Genomic DNA, 21186 nt, shown 5'->3' on the forward strand with positions numbered 1-21186 from the left:
ACAATGACAGGCTAGTGTGTACCTCAGTTAGGACAATGACAAGTCAGTGTTCACCTCAGATGGGACAGTGATAGGCCAGTGTATACCTTAGTTAGGACAATGACAAGCCAGTGTTCACCTCAGATGGGACAATGATAGGCCAGTATGTACCTCAGTTAGGACAATGACAGGCCAGTGTTTACCTCAGATGTGACAATGACAGGCCAGTGTTTACCTCAGATGGGAAAGTGACAGGCCAGTGTGTACCTCAGTTAGGACAATGTCAGGCTAGTATGTACCTTAGTTAGGACAATGACAGGCTAGTGTGTACTTCAGTTAGGACAGTGACAGGCCAGTGTGTACCTCAGTTGGGACAATAACAGGCCAGTGTGTACTTCAGTTAGGACAGTGACAGGCCAGTGTTCAACTCAGTTGGGACAATTACAGGCCAGTGTATACCTCAGATGGGACAATGACAGGGTAAAGAAATTATTCCACATGCACTGGTTAATTTTAAATGTCAGATTGTCATAACAAAGCTTACATGGTAGGAACTCAGTCATAATATTGAAAGTATATTCCATACATATTATATTCAAATATGTTCTTGATAGCTTACAATAGCTTATTCTATGTAAATAAGCAGGCTTGTATATTAAGTTACTGTGTAGTTCTTGGGAATGCTAGTATCAGAGCAGTTGTAATGTATTTTAACTTCTTTTCTCTTTAGATGTAAACTTCCTCAGAAGAACTTAGAAGTGTTATTCCCTGGCATGAGTGCTGATTTTACAAGTGAGAATTTCTCAGCAGCCTGGTATCTCATAGAGAATCACTCCACCACCAGGTTAGTGGACACCAGAGCCTGACCACTGGGGCTTCAGACAGTAGGCTTATGCAGTAACACTGACTTAAGTCTAGCCTTACAGATGATAACATAGCTGTAGCTCTGTGAGTTGACTTTGCTGAGTCCCTAACTGTCAGTTTGTCTGTTTCCATGTTTGGTAAAATGTCATTCTTGACTTATTCCTGATCCTACCTATGGTCTTAGTAGAGGACTAAAGTAGAGGATTGTCCTTATCAGTCACATGAAAACAGTAATTCTGTGTGAAATGTAGAGCACCTGCCTTCCCTGACCTCAGAGCACAGAAACCGGCGTAGATTTAGCGTATGTGATGGTAAGGAGGTGGTTGGGCTCTCCAAGGTCATGTGTTCCTTTGACATTTTCCGACACTATAAAGATCACATTGGTAACTTTTTGCCAGATTGATTGAAAACAGCACTATCAGTGAAAACATTTAGATAAAGAGTTGATTGTTACTTAAGATATATATTCTCTATAATATAGTCAATGGGTAAAAGTATATATTAACATTATTTGCTTAAAGAGGTGAAAACCATTATTAGAAAACATGAAGAAAAGTTGGCATTTTAGTACATAAATTTGGTCTGGTAATGTTTTAAAGCAAGTACTGTAGGAGTTAGTTTATAATTGTAGAAGATTGCTTTAATTTTTCATTATGGACACATTTTTTCCTGTCATAACTCAGAATTGATGTTTTGTGTATGGAGTTACTACTTAAAGCGATATCGCATACTATATTAACAGATTTTTGTGAGATCAAGTGGAAATAAAATTTCCAAAATACCTTTTCTCCCTCAGCTTTTGATGGAGATACAACTGTATGGCCTTATTTTTGTTGCTTTATTGCAAACATCTATGCTAGCATACACAATCATGGGTTTAGCATGGTGCTTCACCCTTGGACCTCATGTGCCTTGCGTCTTTAAGGGAGTCGCTCACAGGATTTGTGTAATTTTTCTATTAAGGACAAAGGACCACATATTGAGTGGTGAGATGAGAGTCTTGTTCAGGGCTCCAGGACACTTGCGTGAGAGAGTGGGAAATCTGCTGTTGAGCTACTGCACCTTAGCTAGGCCAGTAGAAGATACTCAGAACTTCTGTCTGCCAAATCTAGTAGATAATATCTACATTTGTACTTACTTCTTAGGGACCTGATGTGCTTGGAATTATCATCTTTAGCTATAAGACTAATTTCATATCTGTCAGCCATCACAATAAATAAAAGGTTTAGATCTAGATAAGAATTTAAACTTTTTTTTGTCTTTATGTAGTTACTGAATTAATGTATATGCTTTATAGGAACTTTAGCATGTCTAGTGTTTTACATGGAATGCATTATCTTGTCAGGGCAGTTGATTTCTTTTAATTTGTTTCAGTTTTGAACAGCTCAAGATGGCAGTCACCAACCTCAAAAGGCAGGCCAACAAGAAGAGCGAGGGTAGTCTGGCGTATGTGAAGGGTGGCCTCAGTACCTTCTTTGAAGCTCAAGATGCTCTCTCAGGTAAGGCAACTCTGAGAGCCATCTGCTGGGGCTTCTACTGTGGAACCCTGACGCTGTGCTCCCTCATGTTTATGGGGTGTGACATTTGGTCTGTATTTATAAAAGTAGAGGTTTAAGACGTACCATAAATATTTGTTGCAGACTAGGCTGGAATCTCTTTGAAGGCCTAGTACTGTAAATATTTGTCTCTAAGGCTCTGCTGACCCATCTTACATGTGAAACAGGAGACTCCTATACCTCTCTACGATGCCCAGTCTTTGGGGCTGATAAGAAATTGAATCCCAATGGGTAAAGGTCTAGAATTCCTAAACTCATTTACAGACATCACATCTTACTCATATGCCTAATTCTAAAATTGGTCCCTATTAATTGTTTTATTTTGAAAGGCCTGATGAAAATGTGGCATTGATTTCAGCCATTACCCCCAGGCCCCTGACATATACAGTCATAACTGCTCACTCTGACATCCTATTAAAAGAAAGGAAAATTGTGTTATCAGAGCTTTAGATATTGCAGTGAATGATAATGGGTAGATTTTTATAAACTGCCTTTAGTTTATTTTTATTTAGTGAAAATATATAATATGTATTTTTATATATTGTTAGTATATTATACACACACACACACACACACACACACACACATATATATATATATATATATATATACATTAATGAAATTTACCACAGTTATTACTTTTGAAAATTAAAGTTCCTGTAACTAAGTACTTGTGTGGCATTCATTTGTTTGTTTATTTAGAGAGAGAGAGAGAGAGAGAGAGAGAGAGAGAGAGAGAGAAAGAAAGAAAGAAAGTGTGTGTGTGTGTGTGTGTGTGTGTGTGTGTGTATTTTCCTTTCCTTGTAGGTGGAAGTTAGGACTTTGGCTAGGTGAAATGTACACACTGGGAGGGAGTGGGGCCAACAGAGTCTCTTCTTTGGTGACCCATGGTGCCTTGTGGTTGCTGACGTGTTCCTCATGTTGCTCTGCATTACCAGGATTTGTTTCTTGGCAATCAGAGGGATTGTATGAACAGTTTCGTGTTGTAATGCAAATACAGTACTTACCAAACTATTGCTCTAGAACACTGGTTCTTAACCTGGGAATGATGACCCCTTTCACAGTGAATGTCGAATACCATTGTAAAACACAGATATTTATAGTATGATTTATAACAGTAGCAAAATTATAGTTATGAAGTAGCAATGAAAATAATTTTATGTTTGGGGATCATTATAGCACAAGGAACTTTATTAAAGGGTGGCAGTGTTAGGAAAGTTGAGGACCACTGATCTAGAAGAATGTGGGGAGCTTCAGATTGAACAAAGATCATACTGAAATTAGTATGCAATAATTTAATTACTTTATAGCATATATAAAATAATTATCATAGTCAATTTGACATAGTAAATTTGAAAACATTAGCAACATGCCATTAATCTGGCTCCTTTGTTTTTTATAGAAAGAGAAAAGATATTGTTGAAAGCCAGAAATAATAAACAAGTTGTTTTACTGGTAGAGGTAATTATATTAATATTGCAATGTATTTTCTTTTAGTCTTTTTTTTTTTTTTTTGCTAAAGGAGTATATATTACAATGAGATCATATCATATGCAGAGTTGTGTATACTAGAAATCTTTTTTCTTTTCTTTCATTAACTTATTTACCTGGTTATACTCATGCAAAGTGATTTTTTTCATAGCTTTCCCCCCACCATGTTGTGTACTTTGATTCTACTATCTTACTGAGAGCCCTCCTGCGCCTCTGCCTCAGACTGATAGCTCCCCTTCAGTTTCCCTCTGTGTGTGTGTGGAGAGGATGTGGCATCTGCATGTGCTTACCTCACTAAGAACTCTAGTACATCTTTTTTTCATGTAAAGACACAATTTCATTTTTAATTATGGCTGAATAAAACTGATTGTTGTTTATTTAAATCTTCTATCTATCATCTATTATCTGTCACATTTTCCTTATTCATGCATTTGTTGGTGGGCACCTATTCTAACTTAAGAACTTGCCTATTGTGTGTAACACTGCAGTAAGCATAAATTTGCAGGTTATCTCTCTGGTATGCTGGCTTAGATGCCTTTCAGTGTATTTTCAGGAATGGTATATCTGGATCATATAATAGCTCTATTTTTCATCTGTTGAGGGGTCTTCATAATGGCTGCACTGGCTTATAGTCTCAGCAGTGTATAAAGGTTCTTTCTCCCTACTCAACTCTTATATCCTTGCCAGCACTGTTTATTGTTTGTCTTTCTTGATAGTCATATTCAGATGAGTGAGGTGGAATCTCAGTGTATTTGCTAATGAGTAAAGATGATGTTCATTTTCTCACTTGTCTATTGGGCTTCCATGCATCATCTTTTGAGAAGTACCCTCTCATTTCCTTTTTCCATGTGTTAGAACTATTATGAAGTTTGATACATAGTTTTTAGTTCTATCATATTCTAGATATCAATCTCCTAGTCATAGGTATCATCAGCAAAGCTTTTCTTCATTCTATAGACTGTGCCTTTAGGGATTATTTTCTTTACTGTGCAAGGATTGTAATGTCAGGTAATCACATTTGTCAAATCTGGTTTTATTTCTTGAATAACTTTAGTCATTTTCACAAGTCCTTGCTTGATCCTGTATTTTGAAATGTTTTTCTCTATTTTCTTTGAACACTTTCACAATTTCAGGATTCACTTTGTACTAGATGGTTGGAGATTTTTGTTTTTGTTAACTTGTTTGCTTATTTTATTAAAGCATGAGAGAAATAGGGATATACTTTCATTCTATAGATATCCAACACGTGGATACCATTTCTCCAGTTACAGAGGCTGTCTTTTCTCCAGTATATGTGTTTGACACCTTTGTCAAAAATTTTTATTCTGTTAGTCTGCGTGTGTGTGTGTGTGTGTTAGTACTGTGCTATTTTCTTATTGTGGCTTATAATTTAAGTAGTATGATACCCCTAGTTTTTTTCTTTTTGCTCAGGATTGCTATGGCTATTCAGAGTGTTTTGTGCTTCCCTATGAAACCCATAATTAATTATTTGTGTAGAGGAAAATAATTGAATTTTGATAGAGATTCCATTGAATGTGTAAATAACTTTCACTGCCAGTGCATGAACTCGGGAGATTCTTCTAGTTTGTAATATCCTCAATTTTTCCTCCCAGTGTTTTAAAAGTTTTCACTGTAGAGACCTTTTACTTTCTTAAGATTATTCCTAGATTTGTTTCATTTTGTTCTATTGGGGGGGGCTCATTGTTCCCCCCCCCACTGGGATCAGTATCCTTTTTTTTCCGATATATTTTTTAATTTACATTTCAAATGATTTCCCCTTTTCTAGCCCCCCACTCCCCGAAAGTCCCGCAAGCCCCCTTCTCTCCCCCTGTCCTCCCACCCACCCCTTCCCACTTCCCCGTTCTGGTTTTGCCGAATACTGCTTCACTGAGTCTTTCCAGAACAGGGGGCCACTCTTCCTTTCTTCTTGTACCTCATTTGATGTGTGGATTATGTTTTGGGTATTCCAGTTTTCTAGGTTAATATCCACTTATAAGTGAGTGCATACCATGATTCACCTTTTGAGTCAGGGTTATCTCACTTAGTATGGTGTTCTCTAGCTCCATCCATTTGCCTAAGAATTTCGTGAATTCATTGTTTCTAATGGCTGAATAGTAAGTACTCCATTGTGTAGATATACCACATTTTTTGCATCCACTCTTCTGTTGAGGGATACCTGGGTTCTTTCCAGCATCCGGCAATTATAAATAGGGCTGCTATGAACATAGTAGAGCATGTATCCTTATTACATGGTGGGGAATCCTCTGGGTATATGCCCAGGAGTGGTATAGCAGGATCTTCTGGAAGTGAGGTGCCCAGTTTTCGGAGGAACCACCAGACTGATTTCCAGAGTGGTTGTACCAATTTGCAACCCCACCAGCAGTGGAGGAGTGTTCCTCTTTCTCCACACCCTCTCCAACACCTGCTGTCTCCTGAATTTTTAATCTTAGCCATTCTGACTGGTGTAAGGTGAAATCTCAGGGTTGTTTTGTGTAGCTGCCCGCAGCCACATGTAAACCGGGTTACCTGTTGAGAGAATCTTGGGGTTATAGGGAAGAGGGGCGAAAAGAACGTGCGGCCAAGTCAATGTTCACTGATCAAAGCCGTAAACTTTAATGGCGCCGGACCTTTTAACAGTTAGGGCAAACCCTTCCCCCCAGACTCCAGGCTGAGTTCCGGTGGAAGTTGTCTAGCTTCTCTTGGAGGTCTTCGTCTTGACTGCTCCGGCAGCTGGGTGGGTCACTTGCTTAATTCAGGAATCCCTATACCTGGAGGAACAATGAACTTAACCTTTACTACGAGCGCTCCACCCTAGGTGGAGCAGGATCCTGGCTAACTGGGAGAAGTTAACCTTGACCAAAGTCAAACTCTGACCAAGTGCAAGACTGCCCCAATATGGCTCTGTACAGTTTTGATTTGCATTTCCCTAATGACTAATGAAGTTGAGCATTTTTTAAGATGCTTCTCCGCCATCTGAAGTTCTTCAGGTGAGAATTCTTTGTTTAACTCTGTACCCCCATTTTTTAATAGGGTTGTTTGGTTTTCTGGAGTCTAACTTCTTGAGTTCTTTATATATATTGGATATTAGCCCTCTATCTGATGTAGGATTGGTGAAGATCTTTTCCCAATTTGTTGGTTGCCGATTTGTCCTCTTGATGGTGTCCTTTGCCTTACAGAAACTTTGTAATTTTATGAGGTCCCATTTGTCAATTCTTGAACTTAGAGAATACGCTATTGGTGTTCTGTTCAGAAACTTTCTCCCTGTACCGATGTCCTCAAGGGTCTTCCCTAGTTTCTTTTCTATTAGTTTCAGAGTGTCTGGCTTTATGTGGAGGTCCTTGATCCATTTGGATTTGAGCTTAGTACAAGGAGACAAGGATGGATCAATTCACATTCTTCTGCATGCTGACCTCCAGTTGAACCAGCACCATTTGTTGAAAAGGCTATCTTTTTTCCATTGGATGTTTTCAGCCTCTTTGTACAGGATCAAGTGGCCATAGGTGTGTGGGTTCATTTCTGGATCTTCAATCCTGTTCCATTGATCCTCCTGCCTGTCACTGTACCAATACCATGCAGTTTTTAACACTATTGCTCTGTAGTATTGCTTGAGGTCAGGGATACTGATTCCCCCAGAATTTCTTTTGTTGCTGAGAATAGTTTTAGCTATCCTGGGTTTTTTGTTATTCCAGAAGAATTTGATAATTGCTCTTTCTAACTGAAGAATTGAGTTGGGATTTTGATGGGTATTGCATTGAATCTGTATATTGCTTTTGGCAAAATGGCCATTTTAACTATATTGATTTTACCAATCCATGAGCATGGGAGGTTTTCCCATTTTTTGAGGTCTTCTTCCATTTCCTTCTTCAGAGTCTTGAAGTTCTTGTCATACAGATCTTTCACATGTTTGGTAAGAATCACCCCAAGATACTTTATACTGTTTGTGGCTATTGTGAAGGGGGGTCATTTCCCTAATTTCTTTCTCAGCCTGCTTATCCTTTGAGTATAGGAAGGCCACTGATTTGCTTGAGTTGATTTTATAACCTGCCACTTTGCTGAAGTTGTTTATCAGCTGTAGGAGTTCTCTAGTGGAGTTTTTTGGGTCACTTAGTTAGACAATCATGTGATCTGCAAATAATGATAGTTTGACTTCTTCCTTTCCAATTTGTATCCCTTTGACCTCCTTATGTTGTCGAATTGCCCGAGCTAGTACCTCAAGTACAATATTGAAAAGATAAGGAGAAAGGGGGCAGCCTTGTCTGGTCCCTGATTTCAGTGGGATTGCTTCAAGTTTCTCTCCATTTAGTTTGATGCTGGCTACCGGTTTGCTGTATATTGCTTTTACTATGTTTAGGTATGGGCCTTGAATTCCTGTTCTTTCCAAGACTTTAAGCATGAAAGGATGCTGAATTTTGTCAAATGCTTTTTCAGCATCCAATGAAATGACCATGTGGTTTTTTCTTTGAATTTGTTTATGTAGTGGATTGCATTGATGGATTTCCTTATATTGAACCAACCCTGCATTCCCAGGATAAAGCCTACTTGATCATGGTGGATGATCGTTTTGATGTGTTCTTGGATTCGGTTGGCAAGAATTTTATTGAGTATTTTTGCATCGATGTTCATAAGGGAGATTGGTCTGAAGTTCTCTTTCTTTGTTGGATCTTTGTGCGGTTTTGGTATCAGCGTAATTGTGGCTTTGTAGAAGGAATTGGGTAGTGTTCCTTCTGTTTCTATTTTGTGGAATAGTTTGAAGAGTATTGTTGTTAACTCTTCTTTGAAGGTCTGATAGAATTCTGCACTGAAACCATCTGGTCCTGTGCTTTTTTTTGGTTGGAAGACTCCATAATGCCTAAAGAAATAGAAGGAGTCATAGAAAGTCTTCCAACCAAAAAAAGGCGCATTGTAATTGAAAGTCACTATTCCTGATTTTTATTTTTCTACTTTCTTTATTGGTGTATGTTTATTAAAGCTACTCTTTTTGATGTTGGTCTTTATATCTTGATACTTTGCTGACAGTGTTCATTGGGCTAAGAGTTTCTATAAGTACAGATCTTGTCAGCTGTTCTTGTGCCACAGATCTTTCTTAGGGAGATGCACACACTTATCCATGTCTACTTCCCACAGAGAGGGAGCCTATGACAGACCACAGTAATGATTGCAACTAAGTCCGACTTGATGAACCATGAGTTTATTTACAGAAATATGGGTGAGGATTACTAGAGGAGCAGGGATGACTCAAAAATTCAACTGCATCACCAAAAAGCCAGTCCCAATGCAGGTGAAAACTCAAAAAGTACCTTCCTGGAGCTCTTCGGTCAGACTGCAGGTGGCTCTACAGGTCAGAGGAAGAACCTTTTTGAGAGACTGTTTCTCATTTCCCAGATGGGACTGATTTTTTTTTTTTTTAAACCTGAGTCTCAAGAGCTTCCCTTTCTTTTCTAGAGAAAACATTCCTACCACAGCTGCAAATGGTGATAATTTAACTCCTTCTGTTCCTATTTCTTTTCCCTTTGCTTCTCCTACCCCTTTTGGGCAAGACTTCAGGTGCTGCATTGAATAAGTGATGAGAGCAAAGCACCTCACACACCTCAGTCCTACCTCTATAACCACAGTTCTCAACCTTCCTAACACTGCCATGGTTAATATAATTCTTCTTATTGTGCTAACCCCAACCATAAGATTATTTTCATTGCTACTTCATAACTGTAATTTTGCTACTGTTGCAGATCATAACATAAGCATCTGTGTTTCCTGTTGGGCTTAGGTGACCCTTGTAAAAGAGTCATTTGACCCCCCAGAGAGGTCATGAACCACAGGTTGAGAACCTAGGGGAACTGCTATCTACTTTTCTGTGATTAGTATAATATTTGTACAGATTTATTGGATATAATCTTTATTCTAGAGAATGTTTCTTCTTTTCCTGTTTTTCTGATTTTGAACTTTGTCAGAAGCCTTTCTATATTTTGATGAACATGAGATTTTCTTTCATCTATTTATGGGCTGTATTACATTTGTTTAGGTATTATTGTTTGAGAGCAATACGTTTTGATCTAATCTATGCATATTCTCTCCCAATTTCTCCCATCACTTTTTGTCTCTAAACCTTATGTGCTCTTTTTTAACTCTCATTTAAATTAGTGAGTTGATTTAGTTGAACCTGTATGTGCCTGGGTGGATGGCCAGAATCTAATGGAGATTGGGTAACACTTGGGAGCTGCATGCTTGATCAGCACTGGCCTGCTGTGGTGGTTTGAGTGAGATGGCTTACCCATGTGATTATTTGGACCCAGTTGGAGGTGCAGTCTGGGTACGCTTAGAAGGTGTGGCCTTGTTAGAGGAAGTATGCCAGTGAAGACAGGCTTTGGAGGTTCAAACCTCTACACTATTCCCAGTACACTTTCTGTTTTGTGCTTTTGGTTCAGGATGTTAGCTCTCAATTTCCTTCTCAAGCAAATATGTGTTCACTCTGTCATCATGGACTGCTAACCCTCTGGACCCATAAGCCTAAATAAACCCTTGATTTTATAACTCGCCTTTGTCATGATGGTTTATCGCAGCAATAGAATAGTCACTAATACACACTTCCCTCCTCAACACCCATCAATTCTCAGTAGCTTCTCAGATGGGGGGTGGAGCTTTTTAAACATCTCTTCTTTGTTGGCTTGATATTGGCCCCTGTGAATTCATGTGTACAACAGAATTATCATATCTGACAGATATTCTGGCTCTAACGATCTTTTCGTATCCTCTTCTGTGCAATGATTCATTGGTGGAGGGGGCTCTGATGGTAGATGTCCAATTTAGAACTGAACGTTCAAGTCTTTTTACACATTGCTCAAGTGTAGGCCCCTATATTGATCTCCATCTACATAAAGAAACATCTCTAATGAAGATGGAGAAATGCCCTAATCTATGTACATGAAGATAGGGACTTTGAATGCAGGTTGTTATGATGGTTCTCCTCTAGATCTTGCCATTCCTGGATTTCTGTGCCACTCAACAGTCAGATATAAGTTCTGTCTTATGGAAGAGATTTTGAATCCTTTTGGAAAGTGTGTCAGTTGCTCCCATGACATTCCTGCCACTATTGTTCCAGTGGTCATGTCTTGCCAATTATTAGGACTCAGAGGGCTTACAGGCAGGTAAGAAAGTTGGTGAGGTTTCTCCCCTGTAGCATGTATAGTACTCTCCAGCACTATGAAAATTAGATAGTAGAGATGAAGTTTCTCGGTTAGTACTAGCTGAATTTTCCCATGTCTTAGCATCAGTTTCTGAAGGGAACTTAGAACAATGACAGTAGCATTGGCAATGATGAAAATGGAGAGCTTGAGAGATGGCTCAGTGGTTGAGAGCACTGACTGCTCTTCTGAAGGTCCTGAGTTCAATTCCCAGCAACCACATGGTGGTTCATAACCATCTGTAATCAGATCTGATGTCCTCTTCTGGAGTGTCTGAAGATAGCTACAGTGTACTCACATATAATAAATAAATAAAGCTTTAAAATGAAAAAGACAATGGAGGGTCTATGGGATCCCACTGACCAGCAACTTGAAATGAAGTATACCACACCTGCTATTGAGCTTTTTATTTGTCTATGGCTTGTCACATTGTGTCCCCTCCTACCTTCATTATAGAGTAACTCCACTGCATTGCTCATACATGTATGCATGTGTGTACACACATATATGCATATATGTGAATGAATGTATTTTGCGAAGGTTCTTTGCATTTTCAAAGCTCTTGTAGATACCTCCTGCCATGATCGCTGTTCTTCGATGCTCTCCCAGTCATACCCCATTCTACCTTCCTTTTCCATCATCCGCTTTACCCTTTCATATTACGTGTGTTCTGTCCCCCTTTCTGTGAGATGTCACCTTCCTACCGTGGTCCTGTACGCATTTCCTGCCCACTATATGTATTCCAGATATAACGTTCACATTTGGAAATGTACCTTTCACACTGATTTTCATCATGAAATCAGTTTGCATTCCCACCAACAATGAATAACTGTTTTAAAAAATATTTCTCATTCATAGGTCTTTTTTTTTTTTTTAATGAGGACTCCTTTTAGTTTCATGCTATAACATTTTAATCTGATTGTTATTTTAGGTTTTTACTCAGTTCTTTGTATGTTCCTGACACAAACCCTGTCAAATGTATACCTGGTAAAGATTTGTTTCCCATTCTTTAGACTTTCTCTTCCCTTGAATTAAGGTATCCTTTGCTCCACAGAAGTTTCTTAGTTTCACGAGGTTCCATGTATTAGCTGTTGCTTGGTCTTAATGCCTGTGCTACCTGAATAACATTCAGAAAGTCCTTCCTGTGCCTACACATTGAAGCAGGTTTTCTACTTTCTTCTCTTAACGGAGGAATTTAAGGATTCATGTCTTGGGAAGTCTTTGATAATTGAAGTTGGGTTTTATTCAGGGAGAAAGATTATGGCCTACTTACTTCTCTAGCCCTCTGGTTTGACCAGCACTGTTTATTGAAGATGCTACATTTTCTCCAGTGCGTATTGTTGACTCTTTATCAAAAGTATAGGCACATAAACATATCCAGGTCCTTAGTTCTATTCCACTGATGAATGTGTTTGTTTTCGGTCAATACTTCAGATCTCTAGTAGAGCTTAAAATGAGGGATGGTTATAGCTCCCTCAGCCTTTTATTGTTTGTTCATTTCTTTGCAAGTAAAATTTAAGATATTTTTTCAGTTTCTGTGAATTAGAATTTTGATAGAAATTGTATTGGCTCTGTAGGTTGCTTTTCAAAGGATGGCCATGTTTACAGGCCTTTCCATCTTTTGGAATCGTCTTCAATTTATTTCTTCAGTGTCTTAAAAGCTTTATTTTATAAATCATTCACATCACTGGATTTATTTCAAGATTTTGTTTTGTAGGCTTTTTTAAAAGTGTGTGTAGCTATTGTAAATGAGATTGTTTCTCTGATTTCTCTGTATATTTGTTGCTAGTATCATTAACCCCAATATACCAGAATTTCACAGTTATGAGAGGTTTTTTTATACTTGATTTATCAGTATATTAGATTTATTTTGAGACTGGTTAGTTTGCATTTTATGATCATTTTAAAAGCAAATCTCAAGTAGCATATTTTTTCCTTATGCGTTAGTATAAGTCCTCTTCATAAGAACCTTTATATGTATAACTATAATACTACTAGAACAACTGATAAAATTAGTAAGAATTCTTCATTTCTGATTCAATTGCAAGTCATGTTCACATGTCTCCAATCTTCCTCCAAAATCCTCCAAACCTTTCTATAGCTAATGTGTTGAGGTCAAGATATAAATTGATGGGATTTCATTTTATTTTGCCCCTCTTAAGCATCTTGTAAACTAGTATGGATCCTCTTATTTTTACCTTTTTAATCTTTCATGTCATGAAGAAACAAACTCACTAACTGCGTATGGTATTCTATGCTGGGAAGTTCACTGACTTCTACCTCATGTTGTCATTAGCAACATTGTATTTCTGGATTCACTTTCAGTATTTTGGTCTGAGATCATGTTGTTCTTGTTACACCAGAAGTCTTCTAGTGTGTGGCAGGGCTGAGGGTGATGAGGGTAATGGTTAGGCTTCATCAGACACACACACACACACACACACACACACACACAGAGAGAACAGAGAGAGAGAGAGAACACATTTACACACAAGTATCTGGTATATATATATATTAGTTTGGGAAATATTGAATTTACTAGAGAAAAGATTCTCATTTTTTATTTTTAGTATTATAGTTTTCAAATTATTTAATATCTGGGTTATAGGCCTTGTCATGGCCTTTTTACTTTATCCGTATAATTTATTTTGTTATATATATATATATATATATATATATATATATATATATATATACATACATATATATATATATATACATATATATACACACACACACACACACATACTATTGAAAAGGGAAGTAAAAACACTGATAAAATTAAAGATTTACATGGAAAATATTTCAGATAATCACATTAAAATTGACAATTTTCATGGAAAATTAAAGAGTAAAGTGGTAGACATGTAAAACATTGCTAAATTAATTGAAATATGGAATAGAAACATTTTATGAAAGAATTGAAGATTTATGTGGAAAATATTTCTGATAAAATTATAGAAAAATATAGAAAACATGTTAGAATTGAAGATTATCATGGAAAATTTTATATAGATAAAATAATGGTAGGCATAAAAGTATTCCTAAGTTGATTGAAAGTGGAATTATAAACATTTTCTGATGAACTTAAAGATTTACATGGAAAATATTTCTGATATAATTGAAGAAATATATAGAAAACATGTTAAAATTAAAGATCATGGAAATTATATAGATAAAATGATAGGCATAAAGATAAGTTGATTTAAGGTGGAATTATAAACATTTTCAGATAAAATTGAAGATTTACATGGAAAATATTTCTGGTAAAATTCAAGAAATATATAGACAAACATGTTAAAATTGACTATTTCATGGAAAATTTTACATATAAAATGGTAGATTTAAAAACTCTTTCTAAATTAATTGAAGGTGGAATTAGAAACATTTGTGATAAAAAATTTACATTGAAAACATTTCTGGTAAAATAGAGGAAATATATAGAAAGATATATTCAAATTGAAGGTTATCATGAAAAATAATGCAGATAAAAAGGTAGATCTAAAAAACATTACTAAATTAATTAAAAGGGAATTAAAACATTTTCTGATAAATTGAAGATTTACATGAGAAATATTTCATTAGTCTATGCCTTTTTATTGGGGAGTTGAGTCCATTGTTGTTTAAGCGATATTAAGGAATAGTGATTGTTGCTTCCTGTTATTTTTGATGTTATTTTTGTTTCTGTGGCTATCATCTTTTGGGTTTTTTGGAAGAACATTACTTTCTTGCTTTTAACTAGGGTGTAGTTTCCCTCCTTGTATTGGTATTTTCCATCAATTATCCTTTGTAGGACTGGATTTGTGAACAGATATTGTATAAATTTGGTTTTATCATGGAATATCTTGGTTTCTCCATCTATGATGATTGAGAATTTTGCTGGGTATAGTAGCCTGGGCTGGCATTTGTGTTTTCTTAGGGTCTGTATGAGGTCTGCCCAGGATCTTCTAGCTTTCATCATCTCTGGTGAGAAGTCTGGTGTGATTCTGATAGGTCTGCTTTTATAAGTTACTTGCCCTTTTTCCCTTCTGCTCTTAATATTCTTTCTTTGTTTAGTGAATTTGGTATTTTGATAATTATGTGCCGGGAGGACTTTCTGTTCCTGTCCAGTCTGTTTGGAGTTCTGAAGGCGTCTTGTTTGTTCATGGGTATCTCTTTCTCTAAGTTAGGGAAGTTTTCTTCTACAATTTTGTTGAAGATATTTACTGGGCCTTTAAGATGTAAATCCTCGCTCTCCTCTATACCTATAATCCTTAGGTTTGGTCTTCTCATTGTGTCCTGGAGTTCCTGGATGTTTTGGGTCACCAGCTTTATGCATTTTGCATTTTCTTTGCTGTTGAGTCATTGTTTTCTATGGTACCTTCAGCACCTGAGGGTCTTTCTTCTATCTCTTGTATTCTGTTGTTGATGCTTGCATTTGTGACTCCTGAATTCCTTCCAAGATTTTCTATGTCCAGAGATGTGTCACTTTGTGATTTCTTTATTGTTTCTACTTCAACTTTTAGATCCTGGATGGTTTTGTTCAGTTCCTTCACTTGATTGTTTGTGTTTTCCTGTAATTCTTTAAGGGATTTTTGTTTTTCTTCTTTAAGGGCTTCTGCCTGTTGACACATGATCTCCTGTATTTCTTTAAGGGATTTTTGTGTTTCCTCTTTAAGGGCTTTTACCTGTTGAACAATGTTCTCCTGTATTTCTTTAAATTTATCTAAGTCTCTCTTGAAGCCCTCTATCAGCATTATGAGATAAGATTTTAAATCCAACTCTTTCTGGTGTGTTGGGGTATCTGGGATTTGCTGTGGTGGGAGAATTGGATTCTGATGTTGCCATGAGTCCTTGGTTTCTGTTAGTAGGGTTCTTGTGCTTGCCTTTCACCATCTGGTTATCTCTAGTGCTATTTGGTATTATTGTCTCTGGCTGGAGATTGTTCCTCCTGTAGGCCTGTAAGCCTGTGTCCTTACTCCTCTGAACTCAAAAGTAAAAGCACTGCTGGTAGATCTCTCTCTCCTGCACAGAAGGCTGTAGAGTTTCCTGGCTCCCTGGTGCAAATGGTGGCAGGAAGACTTCTGTACCAGCTGCTTCACTGATCTTAGGCCCTGTGTGCTCCTAGCTGGTCTCCTCCAGTGAGAAGGTAGAGATCTCACCTCTGTGCTCAGAAGTGAAAGCACTGCTGGGAGATCACTCTCTCCTGGTGTGCTGTGCACAGAAAGCTGTGGAGTCTCCTGGCTCCCTGGTGCAAATGGCCATTTTCTTTTATTGAAAGTAAGATATATTTTCTCATAAATATAACCTGATTACAGTTTTACTCTCCCTCTATTCCTTCCCACTTTTCCTCCCTGTTGGATCTATTCCCTTTCTGTTTCTCATTAGAAAGGAACAGGCTTCTAAGAGGTAACAACCAAACATGACAAAATAGAACATACTAGGATAAAACAAAACCATCACATCGAGGTCAGCAAAACAGTCCAACAGAAGAAAAAGATCTCCAAGAGCAGGGACAAGAATCATAGATCCACCAGTTCACACACTCAGGAGTCCATAAAAATACTAAGCTGAAAGCTGTAATATATATGTAGAGGACCTAGTGCAGACCTGTGTCTCTGAGTTCATATAACCTTGCTTAGTTGATTTACTAGTGCAGACCTGTGTCTCTGAGTTCATATAACCTTGCTTAGTTGATTCACTAGTGCAGACCTGTGTCTCTGAGTTCATATAGCCTTGCTTAGTTGATTCAGAGGGCCTTGTTTTTCTGGTGTCCTCTGTATCCTCTGACTCTTAGACTCTTTCTGCCTCTTCTTTTCAGGAGTTGTCTGAGCTCAGGGTTAGGGCTGAAGGGGAATTTGATGGAGACATCCCATTTAGCTCTATGTTTTCCAAGGACTCTCTCTTCATATCTGGCTGTGGGTCTCTGCAACTGTTCCCGTCTGCTGCAGTGATGACTCACTGGTCTATGAGTATAGCAAAGTATCATTAGGAGTCATCTTATTGCTACATTCTTTTAGTACAACAATATTATTTGATTTCATTGTAGATCCCTGGCTATAACTCTAGTTCTCAGGGATCCAGTGCCTTCTTCTAGTCTCTGTGGTACACAGAGTGCATGTGATACACAGCCATACACGTACACAAAATAAACCTAAATTAAATAACACAAACTGAAACAAAACTTTTGGTGCTGAGAATTAAATTCAAGGCCTTACACATGCTAGGCAAGTATTCTAGTGTCCTACCCATAATACTTTTGTGAACCTTGGCAAATTTTTTTATTATGTACCTTACAAGCAATATATGATAGGAGTTATGGTTTTAAAAACCACTATTCTTAGAGTCTTTGTCTGCAACTCTACTGCAAGACAGTTATCCTTATAGACATTGATTCCAGTGATATTGTTGAGAAGAAATCCTAAGCCAACATGTTTTTTTAAATTTGTATATAAATTAATTGTTCATGTCCAGGAAAATGATTAATACATATATTTGTTTAGCCTTGAATTAAAGAGGAGGTGGGCAAAGGGAGAGACAGGTAGACACATTATAGAACGTACTAAAATGTCTTGTTTTCATTTGCTTATTTCTGTGCTTGATAGAGTTTGGAGGGTGCCAACCAATGCCTTCACTTCTCATAAACAGTTTTCGATGCTGCTAGTCTTTTTTCGTCCTGTGTTTGTAGGATTAGATAAAAGGGGAAGAGTGATAAACTAAATCCCAGTTCTCTTCAAGATATCTTCCATGGGTGGTTGGCATTGTCTGGACTGAGAATCAGCCCAAGGTTACTTTCTCAGTTGATCTCAACTAAATATGCAGTTTGAAATCTTTATTCTCAGACTTTTTTTTTTTGCATTTTTTCATAAAATACTGTTGTTTGACCATGTGACAAGTATTGTGTTATTTCCAGCAACAGGAGTCTTTCCCTGGCTTATACTTTGCTGTTTTCTCCTACGCTTTGGTGGTTTTGATGCTCCTGAGGGTCTCAATCTACTGTTCAGGCAAATTCACTTGCCCAATTTAAATATAGCATATGATTTAACCACATTAGCAAGTCTTTAGCCTGAGAAATGTTTGTGCTGCAAAGCTGTGCAGCAGATATCCGAGGCCCTTCTGAGCCCAGTGGAATCTTTGCTTCCACTCCTGCTCCTGTACCGTTTCCCTGGATGCCCTTGAAGCGCATGCATTTATATCTGAGTGGTCACTTGATTTTGGTGGCAACTCCAAAATTGTGACTGTTTTGCTGTAGCCAAACTGAATGAATGTTCTTGGCAGTACATAAGGAGCCAAAGCAGAATCCATACACAAGTGACCAAGTACCCGTTTGCATGTTGCAGCTATTCCAGGAGCATGTTTGTCTGGCACATGTCTGCTGATGTGTGACGTAGGGTAAAGCAGAGTGCTAGGACCCAGTTACTCCAGTGCACCCGTCATTCCTACCTGTTGGCTTCACGTGACAGTGGAAGTTGTTTTTATTAGTTTTTATTTGCAATACAATTAGGGAAGAAAAGGAGTCATAGTTTACTTTCCCAATTTAAATATAACATATGATTTAACCACTGTGTTAGATTTCTGTTCTTTTCTGTAACTATAACTAAATATTTGTGGTAATTGACTTACAAGAAAGAAGGTTGATTTTGACTCCTGGTTTCAGGGATTTTGTTCTCAGTTGAATAGGTTTGGTTCTCTAAGGCAGGAGGGAAGCATCTTGTCATGGTGAAGTGTATGGCAGAACACAGTCACCAGAAAGCAAAAAGGAGCCAGAGGCAGGGCCCGAACTATTAGTACTTCCTTACAGGCATGCCCAAGTGACCCACCTTCCAGTACCACCACATGTAATTAAACTTTTTACATGTGGGTGTCCTTGAGGACAGTCAACACCTAAACTATAGCACTGACAGAAGTTTTCTATGATATTTAATAGAAACCAAATGTTTAATGGGCATTTTAATGAATTTGAATTAGCAAAATACGTATTTCATCCCATCCATGTCTCATTTATTAAATATAACCTTCAGAGTCTGGGACTTAAGCTACAGCCTATCTATATAGATCTGGAACTAACCTTGGCCATGCTTTTAAGGGTAGCTGTAAGAAAAAAAACAATGCTGACGATAATGACTGTAGGATAGAGGCTGTAACGTTTTTTACTCTGTGGTTATTTATGGCAATAGTCTCTGCTCTGGCTTTAATGTTCTGTCTTATACAGGCTAGCAGCAGAGCATATAATATAGCCTTGCATAGCAATACATTCTTATAGGCCCCCACCCCCTGCTGCTCCAGTGGCTTATTTAACAGTGACATCTATGTAAGTGCATGCTTAGGCATTTTGAGATTTTTTGACTGAAGTTGAAGTTTCATATTTTACTCAGTTTGTGTGTTTTACAGATAGTGAAACAATGATGTAGTTCAAAAGAAATAGCAGACCATTTCCTAGAACTTCGATTTTTCTTTGACTAGTGCTCTTATAATACCTTTTTGTTTCCTAACTTTAAGCTTATGATGTTCAACCACCGCACATATTTAAGTTTTTAATAGATTAGAAACAACAACAAACCTGTGATCATGTACCCAGTTACTTATTGAGTTATTCTATTTAAAAATGTTTTCAGAGAAAATAAAAGGCCAAATGAACCAGACATTGGGTTATTTGGTTTAATTTTCTGGAAAATAGGATTGCTTTTATCAGATCCCAGTGTCTCTTAGTCCTCATGCTTGGCTGACAGCTCGACAGTGGTGCTGCTGTGGGAGAGATGGGTTGGAGGAAGTTGCTCTGTCAGCAGAAAGGGCTGTAAACTGAGCTCAGGGAACCAGGTCACCCTGTCTTGACCTGCTGATCAGTGATGGCTTATGTCAGCATCAGAAAATGTGGCCACACAGTTTCCTGTATTGTTCATTTTCACTGAGAGAATAACATTTGCAGTGAGGCTGTGGGACATGTGCTACCTTCCTGTAAGGACAGTGAGCTGCACGAAGGCATAGGGGCCAGCTTTGCTTTTGCAACCAAGCTTGTCAGAGCATCGCAACAGTGTTAATGTGCTGTGGGCAGATCTGCTTCCCTGGAGCAGTCTTCCTAGTGTAGCTTTTAATGCCGAGACGCAGGGACATTCTCTTCCATTTAACTTTACAAGTTGAATGTAAGTTTAAGCTTTGATGTGTTGAGTCATTTCTACCGTGTAATTTAAGTTTGAGCCAGTAAAGATTCACATTTTCTTTACTCTGAATCAACAAAGACAGTTTTAAAGTAGTGACTATTCCTCCCCCATGTATTTGTTTTTCTTTTTATGAATGTTTTGATTCAATTCAATACAGGAACAGTTTGTGTGTTTTAGGATGTAAAACAAAATTGAGGTAACATTACAGGAAAATGTAGTATAAAGAACAAAATTAGGATTAAAGGCTAATTATAATGAACAGAAAAATAAACATTCTCTGGAGCTGAGAACATATTCAAAAGTATTTGAACACTGAATTTAAATTTTAAATACTTACTGAGTTTGTTAAAAAGACCAGTGTGTCAAATTGAGTTATAAAAGTCTCATAAAAGAAATAAACACACCCACATTTACATAAGGCTGCTTGTTTGTTTGTGAAGCATTAATCTGGCACCTGTTCTAGGTAATAAGCAGAAGCTGTAACAGATTCACCGTTTGAATGTCAGTGAATACCTAATTAATAATCAAAAGTGGTGTTTAGTTCACTGAAAGACCACAGAGTGAAACATCTTGCATTTGAGTTTTCACTTGAGCAAATAGTGTGAAAAAAGTAGAAATCCAGGCTGCTTCTGCCTTCTATTGTGAGGATAAACTTCTTTATTACAAGTGAATACAGTTCCCTAAAGACACAGTAAGTTTACTGCTCTCATTTTACAGACATGAAAACAGAAGCTAGGTAGTGTGAGTTACTGATCTGTGCTGTGGCTGTGTGGGCAGTGTGGAATGAGGTTTTAAGGATTGGAACCTGGCTTCCCGAGTTCACATTCCAAGTTTGGCTTTGTGACCTTCTGAGACATGTTTATTTGGGTCTTACCATGGTCTTCTTGTCATTCAGATATAAATACTGGGATGCACATCACTGTCAGTGGATGATGCATGCACCTCAGAAGTGCTGCCCTTCGTGCATACTCACAGTTCAAC

General features: G+C 37.7%; 1 protein-coding gene across 2 annotated transcripts in view; it reads left to right on the forward strand.

Annotated features, from left to right (window-relative positions):
* Positions 1-21186, forward strand: part of Exoc2 (exocyst complex component 2) — a 187112-nt gene that overhangs the window by 54668 nt on the left and 111258 nt on the right. For both annotated transcript variants that reach the window (XM_052156220.1, XM_052156221.1), the window contains exons 5-6: positions 710-823; positions 2218-2342. In XM_052156220.1, the coding sequence (XP_052012180.1) occupies positions 710-823; positions 2218-2342 (239 nt within the window). The remainder of the gene's footprint in view (positions 1-709; positions 824-2217; positions 2343-21186) is intronic.

The sequence above is a fragment of the Apodemus sylvaticus genome, chromosome 14 (genome assembly GCF_947179515.1).
Source record: "Apodemus sylvaticus chromosome 14, mApoSyl1.1, whole genome shotgun sequence".
Classification (NCBI taxonomy): Eukaryota; Metazoa; Chordata; class Mammalia; order Rodentia; family Muridae; genus Apodemus; species Apodemus sylvaticus.